This window comes from Arachis duranensis, chromosome 8 (assembly GCF_000817695.3).
Source record: "Arachis duranensis cultivar V14167 chromosome 8, aradu.V14167.gnm2.J7QH, whole genome shotgun sequence".
Lineage (NCBI taxonomy): Eukaryota > Viridiplantae > Streptophyta > Magnoliopsida > Fabales > Fabaceae > Arachis > Arachis duranensis.
Genome location: NC_029779.3, coordinates 32,154,223 through 32,164,015, shown reverse-complemented (window position 1 = coordinate 32,164,015; position 9,793 = coordinate 32,154,223). Strand labels below are relative to the sequence as shown.

Here is a 9,793-nt window from a genome sequence, read left to right as displayed (position 1 = left end):
TTCACAAAGGCGAAGAACAAAGAAGATGAGCAGAGGACGAGTCACTCACCTGGGGTCGACGGAGGGCTACTGGTGTCGATTGTTGAGGACCGCGCGACGATGAAGACGATGAGACGGGTTACTGCCTGCTGGTGTTGAGAAGATGAAGACGACGCAGATGGAGGGCTACTGGGCAGGGAACCAGGCGAAGAAGGAGGGTTACTTGGGCTGACGACCAGGCGACGGCAGTCGCACTGATGACCGGTGACCGCGGCGACGAAGGAGGGCGCGATGGCAGGTTAGGATTTGGGCGGCTAGGGTTCACTCTTCTCTGTTCTCTCACTGTGAGATGAATATGATTCAGAATCAACTGAATCATGAGTGAATGGGTTTGGGGGAAGAAAGGGGGGTGGGGTGCAGGGTGCTCCATTGGTCGGGTCGGGTTTAGGTTTTTTTTTTTAAAAAACAATAAAACGGCGTCGTTTATGCAGAACCGGCCGGTCACCGGTTTGCTGGTTCTTTGGCGGTTCTTCCCAGGACGATTTCTACAGGTGGACCGGATCGTTTGCGTCGCCGGTCCGGTCTGATTTTCAGAACCTTGATAAAAACTAAGATTTTCATCTTTTTTCCCAAATACTAAGTGAAACACGTAGAGGATGAGTGTTTCAGAGGAAAAACCTAACTCAAACTCTTGTCAAATTTCAATTCGCCATAACTTTCATTCGAAGTTTCGATCGACACATCACTTGCAGCCACGCTATCACCGTGTCGAGCTCTACAAAATTCACCGAACAATTTGGTAGGTAAATCTCAATTTTTTACCCAACTGCTCATTCCCTCATTTTCGAAAATCTTGAGCAAATGTGTTGAGATTTTGTTGAATTTTAGTGTTTAGGATCAAACTAGTTTTGTAGACTTGTTGGGTCTTGTCCCAAATTTTCATTAGTAAGGTGAGAAACCTCTAACTCTTATGAATTATTAATAACTATGAACCCTAAGTTGATTTTGAGTAATATTGTTGGTATTAGATATTAAATTGTGAGTCTTTGGATTAAATTGGTGGTGTTGAAAAACTTGAGTTTGAATGTGGTGGTTGGGAGTTCGTGTTTGGTGAGGAGTTGAAGCGTTGGAGCTTGAGGAACGGTGAAATTGTGGTGTCTAAGCATTAGGGAGGAATAGGCGAAGGTATGGTTTTGGTTTCTTGTAAGTAATATATAATGTTGCGTGAAAACTTAGGCTAGTTGACTATAAATTAAGTTGAACTAATAAATGGAATTGCTAAGGTTTAGTAAATTTTGTGTGAATTATTGAATTTGTGATAAAGGTGTGTTGAGTATTGATATTGATGAGAATTGTTGATGATGGTGGTGGTTAATAATGATAGTAACTTATGATGATGAAATTGATGAATAATGTTTGTAATTTGGATTGAAAATTGTATTGTATATTGATGAGATTATAGGTATGGATGATGAGAAATAGTTGGAAAACAGATAAATTATGATAGCGTGTTTGTTTTGGTTATAAACTTATACTATAGGATTTAGAGTTTGGAAAGCATAGAAATTGTGGTGTTTTTGGTAAAAACTTGATTTTTAACCAATTTCGATGAGTCATAATTCGGCATTCGAACCTTTAAATTTTGTCAAATTTGTTTCTAACGAATATTGGGTCCGTAAATTTTATGTTGTTTGAAGAACGGATGAAAATCATTTAAAACAAAAAAGTTATGCGCGTTTGGAGTTTGGTACAAAAATATGATTTAATTTTTCTGCAACTTAGTCATTTTGATGAAAATAGGGGACATGCGTAGGCGAGAAAAGAATGAACCTATAGGAGACATTAAGTGGTAGTGGATGGGGTTATGGAGGATGGAGTTCTAATTGAGAAAATGTGAATGTGTTGGTTATGATATGAAAGAGGGAAAAGTCTAGAGGATCAGCAAATTTTTTAAATTCTGGCCAGCATGTAACTAACAAAGAAAAGTGAGTCATTGGATGAAATCTCACATTAATCTTACACCATTAAAATCATCATTGATGGCTATTTGATGGCTACAAATCTCAAAAGTTACTGGTCCCCTAACACTCCTTTATAAAAGAGAACTATAATAATAATGATTAATTGAAAATGATGAAGTATTGTTGATATATGATTAATGATTGAGTTAATGTGGATTGTTTTAAAAAGCGCAAACACATTTCTTTGTATTATTAATATGCATGTTGTATTAATTTCTTTACAAGCTAGTGGTTGACAAGTATAAATTTCTTGTGAAAGTTTATCTAGCAAAAAATAGAAAGCCCACAATGAATAGAACATGCGAGACTTATCAAAATAGAGAAACAGATGAAGTTGTTGGGTATATGTCCGGGGGTTGTAATTCGAAAACTCTGAGTGGGTGTGAAGTTGCTGATGAATGGAAAATTGGGAATAATTTCAAGCATCTAATTGCTAATGAGGAATTTTTGTTTGATGCTTTGGTGAAGAAGGTGGCCTTAAGTGAATACTATGAGCAAATTATTTTAATGGTGAAGGACACTGGAATTGGGATTAAATTCAAAAATAAATGTGAAGAAGCTGAACATGGAAGATCTTCCTTCCAGTTTTAGAGGGCTTAAAGCTATAGTAGTTGATGGAAAACTTGTCAGAGCTGCTGTCACAGGATACTATTTGACGAGACTTGGTATTCAAGCTAAAGTTGCAAACCACATTAAAAAGGCTGTTTCGTTATGTGAGAAGAATGGTTCTTTAACTTCAGGGTAAGCTTCAATTTTTTTTGGTTGTTTACTATCTTTTATGTTGTGTAATTGAGTATATTTATTGAATTTTAAACAATTGGATGTAGCAGATTATTTCAGCCTGATATTATTTTCGTCGAGAAGGATTCATGGTTTTCGAGAGAGCATGGAATTTTCAATATCTGGCAACTAGATTGGAAACAGAATGGTTATATGTTGAAGATACCTCGAATGATCCTTCTTGCAACCAATATTAGTAATGCCGAATTTAATAAGTTTAGTTATTTATCTTGTCTTGAGTTTTTATATTTGAGGATTATTTATTATTTTGATAAGTTTGTAAATTTATTATCTGATATTTAATATAGATTATATTTAAAAGTTTATTTATTTTATTATCTAATATTTTGTATAAATTTTATTTCTATATTTAAAAGTTTATTTGCATTAATTGTCTACTATTTTTCAAATAGAAAAAATAATTAAAAAAATGTGGCTATTAAAATCGACGATAAAGTTGTCGCTTTTTAAATTTAAAATTGACAAAAGAAAACAAAATATAGATAACGAATTTGTCGGTATTTTAATAATTAAATCGATGGCTCTTTTGTCGATTTTAATGAATCAAATATTTACAGAAACGTTGTCGATTTTGTATAATAATATCAACAATAAAACTGTCGATTTTATTAAGCAAGTAAAATTCTCAAACTCATATTATAGACTGAAAGATCGTCGATTTTAATGAATTATTATTGATGGCCTGATAAGCCGTCGATTTTATTAGAATTTTGAAAAAAATCGACAATTTTAATAGCAATCTCATCCGCCATCAATTTTACCGTCGATTTTTAATATTATCGACAATCTAACCATCGATTATAACAGTATTTCTTGTAGTGGGGTCAATATATATAGTTGAATAATTTAAAGGGCTTATAATTCTATAGTTATTTTATTTATTTATGGGTGAATTATTAAGATAATATTTAAAAGTTTATACTATTAATACTAATAACCTTAAAAGATATAAATGAAAAATAAACCTCTAAATGAGTTTTAAAAATGACAAAGATAAAAAATATTATATTTTTTTAAGTTTCAAATAAATTTTATATTTAACAAATAATTTGTATATTTATTTAAATTTTTGTAAGAATATTTGGATAATTATTTATAAGGTGCATACAAAAAAAAATCGAAACAAAAATTTATCTCTAGACCTTTTTTATTTTAAAAAAAAATTGTTGGTATTTGATATAAAATTACCAAATATTAGGGATGAAAATACCTATACTTTCTAATAATACTTGTATAAAGAAGTACTAAAATTTGATCTTTAAAATTTTTTTAAAAAGATTTAATATTTGATTATTATTACTACGTTTGAAAAATTTTCAGGTAACATTTAGTAGTTTAATTTACCCTTTATTTTGTAAAATATCGAACGTTAAAAGAATTTAATTTATGAACCAAATTTTATGAATTGAGCCTACATATTGCGGCTAGTGTGCTCCAGTCATAACAGCTTTAATTTCCGTCTCAAGTTGTTTCAAAGCAAAAGTTAAAGTAGCTAGCTTGGTCAAAGAAATGCGACATTATTCTAAGTTCTAACATCAACCAACATTGCCCTTTTAACTTGTTCAAAACAAATGTAAGAAGTGACATCATGATAACTGATAAGTGCATTGAATTGAATTATTTCCCATTTTGTAAGGTGTGACACTATTATTGTGGCCATGCTATATAAATAGCCATACTGCCATACCATCTTCATATCACAAACATACAAATATTACCAAGTTCAATCCAACTTCCAAATTTCATTTCTGTCCATTGAATCTTGTCCTTTGTTTCATTTATTTTCCCTTATACCAAATAGTTAGTTGATTAAATCTATTATCATGGCAAGCACACTTAGCATTCCATCTCACATGAAAGCTTGGACCTACTCTGAATATGGTAACATTGAAGACATTCTCAAGTTTGATCCTAATGTACCTGTACCAGAACTCAAGGATGATCAGGTTCTCATTAAGGTTGTGGCTGCAGCTCTTAACCCTGTTGATTATAAGAGGGCCCTTGGAAATTTCAAGAACTCCGACTCTCCTTTGCCGGTAATAGAATTATCTTAACTCGACACCAAGATAGTTTTAAAGATTTACTTTTATTTTAATATACAATATTTTATATAGTGATTCTATTACATCAAACAAAAAGTAATTATTTTTACTTACCTAATAATATATATTTGAATACAGATAATATATTATGTGAAAATTAAACCTGTAAGTTAAAAAGTTTGGGAAATGTACTATCAACATTTTTGCAATCAATTTGAATCTAAAAAAATAAGAATATCTCAACCTCAACAAAAAATATTCAAAATTCAGACTTCCCCTGGCTATGACGTTGTGGGTGTGGTAGTGAAAGTGGGAAGCAAAGTGAAGAAGTTCAAAGTTGGAGATGAAGTGTATGGCGACATCATTGAGAATGCATTGAAGAACCCAAAGGCCATAGGGTCACTAGCAGAGTATACTGCAGCCGAAGAGAAAGTGTTGGCTCACAAACCCTTCAATTTGAGCTTTGTTGAAGCCTCTAACCTCCCTTTGGCAATCATCACTGCCTACCAAGGACTTGAAAGAGCTTCTCTTTCTTCCCAAAAATCTATCCTTGTTCTTGGAGGTGCTGGTGGAGTTGGAACTCATGTTGTTCAGGTTTGGTGCATTCTATTATTATAGTACTCGTTCTATTTCATAATGTTTATGTTTTGATCATATAACTTTTTCATATCTAATAAACTCAAAACTAACGTGTACTTACTTACTTTCATTTTCATAGGAAGATAATAGTTAAAAATTGTCAAATCACATCAATTTAGTTATAAATGTTAAATTATCTAAAAAATTTTAACTATAAATTTTTACATAAAAATAACTACATACAAATCGCTATCATGCATTATATATCTATATCTATAATATATAAAGGACAAATCAATATTAGATATATTTTACTGTATATATCTTTAAATATAAAATATTAATTATTTTGTTTAATTTTATATTTACTAATAGAATTTAATTTTGATACACTATCAGTGTAAAATTATTTTACACGTACAAATGTGTAAAATTTTTTATATTATCAGTGCATTAAAATTAAACTCTTGCTAATAATATTATATATATTTAATAAATAAAAATATGAGTTAATCTACTTGTTTGATGAGGCAGCTTAGCAAGCATGTGTTTGGAGCATCAAAGATAGCAGCCACAGCCAGCAGTGGCAAATTGGAACTGTTGAGAAATTTGGGAGCAGACTTGCTTATTGACTATACCAAGGTCAATTTTGAAGATCTTCCAGAAAAGTTTGATGTAGTGTTCGATGCAGTTGGTAAGTTGTTGTTTGAAAAATCCGAACTATTTATATCAATTACACTATAGAAAACTAACTAAAATCATGAATGTTTCTAAAAACAGGTCAAAATGAGAGGGCATTGAAAGCTATCAAAGAAGGGGGCAAAGTTGTGACAATAGTAGAACCTGAAATTCCTCCTGCTATTTGGTACTTACTCAATTCAGAAGGTGTTGTGTTGGAGAAATTAAAACCTTACTTGGAGAGTGGGAAGATCAAGCCAATAGTGGATCCTAAAAGTCCTTTTCCATTTTCTAATGTCGTTGAAGCATTTGCCTACTTGAAGACTCATAGAGCCACCGGCAAAATAGTCATACATATACACCCCATCCCATGAACATAAATTGATTATAAATATTAAGATATCCATGTCTCTGTGTTCTTAATTAGTTAGTTTCCGTTGTTTTGTTGTGGCTATGTAATAAAAAGAAAAGAGTGTGGGTTCCTGAAGCTCCTTTTACTAAGGTTGTTTTAACTATTCATTTGGTTTGTGATTTGGATACCTAATAAGCAATGACAAGTGCATTGTATATTGATTATGGGGTTAAAAAATATTTATTATATACAAACATCTAGTTGTTTATTGACAAGTTGCATCATAAGCCATTTCAACCAATTGATGAATGACTCTTAAACTAGCTTGGAGTAAGGCTCCATTAGATTTTTGGATGAGAACTCTCAACATCTTATCCTCTACTCGAGCATTTAATTTAGATTGATTTTTCGTCTTTTAACTTTTTTTTTTATACTTCTTTGAGAACACTGTTACTACTTACTACTTGTGATTTTATAAATTTAAACTCTATTTAAAGATTTATTATTGGTTAATAGATTATTTTAACACAAAGTTAAATTCAAATTTTTAAAAATTATTTAAGCGTACTAAACTAATGATCCAAGTTAATTATTTTCATAGCTTTCCCTGAAAATTAGATCAGCTTCACTCACATAAATGATGGGCCAAAGCTCAATAGACCAATGTTTTAACTATGTGCACAACTGCACATTATTTGGTTTCACTATTACCCAAATAACAATTTGCCCATTACTCTTCACTACTCCTGCGCCTCTATCCGATTTATGGCATGTGAAATGAAAGAATATTAGTTTCAAACAAAAATAGCCCGGTATATTTATTTTTTTATTAAAATAAAAAACAAAAGATTGTTATACTAAATACTTATTTGGGTACCATTAAGTTGATAGAAAATAAATATTTTTTTAGCGTATTTAATAAATTTCTAATAATAAAAGTAAAAACACTAAAAAAAATAAAAATATTTTTTTAAAAGTTACAATTTATATCTTTTTTTAGAAAATATTTAAAAAAAATATTTTTTTACATAATAAATAAATAAAAATATTTCTATGTTATTATATACCTAAAAATAATTAATAAATAAAAAATTTTTATATGAGATATTCAAATATAAAATTACTTTTATTATATTTTTTTAAAAGTTTACCCACACAATGCTAATCCTTAAAGCTACTACTTATTAATTTTGTGTACACATGTATTTCAATATAATAAAAATATAATTTGATTACTTATGTTCGTATATCGTATATTTAGATAGTTTTATATATTATTTTATTATAATTCAATTGTTCTAGTTAAATTTTAATAGAATTAATCGATTGAGCCTCTAAATTTTAAACTGATAGTCTAAATTAAATAATAATTTAATTTTTTTTATATAGTATTCTTTAATTGAATAGATCAAAAAATAATTTATTATAGATCAGAATTTTATTTAAAAATATTTTTTTGGCCAATAAATTTTTTCATATATCAAGTGAGATTTAAACTTTTGACACCTATTTAATCGAATTAGTGAATTATCTACTAAAATTTAGATCCTCTAAAAAAATTAATAAAATAATAAAATAAAAAATTAATTATCATTAAATTTATATCTCTGATTATATCAAAATCCCACGATTTTAGTTCAAAAATGGTTAACCTTTCTCTTTATTACTGTATCAACGCCTCGATCCTAATCGGTAACCACTAGACCTTTAATTTGGTTTCTTTTCTGGTCATTTTATTCATGGAAAATTGTCCTGTAATTCAGATTTCAGAGCACTACAATCCAAAAAGAAAAGGTAGAATGAAGAAACACCCAATTCAGCACACTTGTGAAGTTGTGATAATGTCATTCTTTACATCTGTTTTGGACTTTTTGGCCTAAATAAAAGGAAAACGTTCGTGGTTGATAATGTTACATTTCTTTAGTCAGAATTTAGATCTTTTAAATTTTAAATTTGTATTTTAAAAGTAAAGTGTGATTTTTTATTTTTAAATAATTTTTTTCTTATATTTATTCTTTAAAATTATGAAATTTAAATTTTAAAAAATCTAAATTCCTTGGTCAAACTAAATATTTTAATTGTAATCTTCTTGTTGCATTGGGTAATGTGACATTTCTATGGTCAAACTAAATATTTTTTATTTGATATATTTTGATCGATACTAATTAATTTTTTTTATGTTTTACTAAAAATATTGACTTTTTAACATTCTCCGTAGATATATGATATATTAAAAATATTATTAGAGTTTTATATCCTTAAAATACTTTTTTTTCTTTTTTTCATAATATAAAAAATAAATAAAATAAAATAATAAAAACAACTTTTTCTTTTATATTTTTATTATATATTTACAAAATTCTAAAAAAAGAAAATATTAAAAAATAAAATAAAAACATAAAATGAACACATATTCTTCAGTTGTTTACGTAATTATCAAAACCAAAATGATATTGAGATCCCATCAAAATATTGGATTAGTAGTTTGATCGGTGAATCAGGTTGAATGGCATATTTTATATTTAACAAAAAATTATATAATTAAAAATTTAATTATTTGTAAAAAAATTTAATTGCAATTAAAATTTAAAACATTAATTAAAATATTATAAGTGTTGCCCTAGTTAGGTTGAAGAGGAGTGTGAATTTTTTATTTTTAATATTGGAGTGGTAGTGGTATTTTTTTAAAATGTGGATTGTTGGGGTGTTATACTTAAATGTGGGATCGTTTAATTAGAGAAGCAGAAATCGGACCGTCCGATTTGTAGAGGTGCAGAAATTGGACCGTCCGATTTGTGGGAGGTGCAGAAATCGGACCGTCCGATTTGTGGTAAAAAAAAAAATTTAAGGTGCAGAAATCGAACCCTCCGATTTCTGTGCTTTCACAGTTTTAAAAAACACCAAAAATTATAATATTAAGGTATATCACCACTTCTACTTCCATAACAAAAATGATTAACTTGGGCTTGTAGCAATAATAGTTCAATTATGGCCCAAGTAAATGTAACCATTAATTCAGCCATATGGATCAAAGGATTTTTGTATCAATGCTGAAAGTTAACTTTAATTTGGGCCTATGATAATGTTCGGATTCTGGCCCAAATAATCACAAATTGCTTCAGCCACATCATAGAGAAAAAATTTAAACAAGGCTGAATGGTTTTAAGTGTATTGGACTTGCAATAATTATCTTTTATTTTCAGTCCAATAACAAAACCTGCATCACAAAATTATTAATTAACATATGTTAAGTGAAAATCAAATTAATAATTTTGTAATTAATTATTTTAATAATATTTGTTCCTCATCAAAATGAACTTGAGTTTTCCAAACTCATCAGC

At 29.3% G+C, this 9,793-nt stretch overlaps 2 protein-coding genes across 2 annotated transcripts; both read left to right on the top strand.

The window, feature by feature from the left end:
- The first annotated feature begins 236 nt into the window (after positions 1–236).
- Positions 237–3,083, top strand: LOC107462119 (histidine kinase 4-like). The gene is made up of 3 exons (XM_016080685.3): positions 237–277; positions 2,517–2,741; positions 2,831–3,083. Exons 1-3 carry the CDS (start codon positions 237–239, stop codon positions 3,081–3,083), a joined length of 519 nt encoding a protein of 172 aa, XP_015936171.2.
- Positions 3,084–4,624: 1,541 nt separating this feature from the next.
- LOC107462133 (2-methylene-furan-3-one reductase) lies at positions 4,625–6,474 on the top strand. Its single transcript, XM_016080699.3, has 4 exons — positions 4,625–4,837; positions 5,114–5,437; positions 5,957–6,116; positions 6,203–6,474. The coding sequence occupies exons 1-4, from the start codon at positions 4,625–4,627 to the stop codon at positions 6,472–6,474; spliced, it is 969 nt and encodes a 322-aa protein (XP_015936185.1).
- Positions 6,475–9,793: the final 3,319 nt, after the last annotated feature.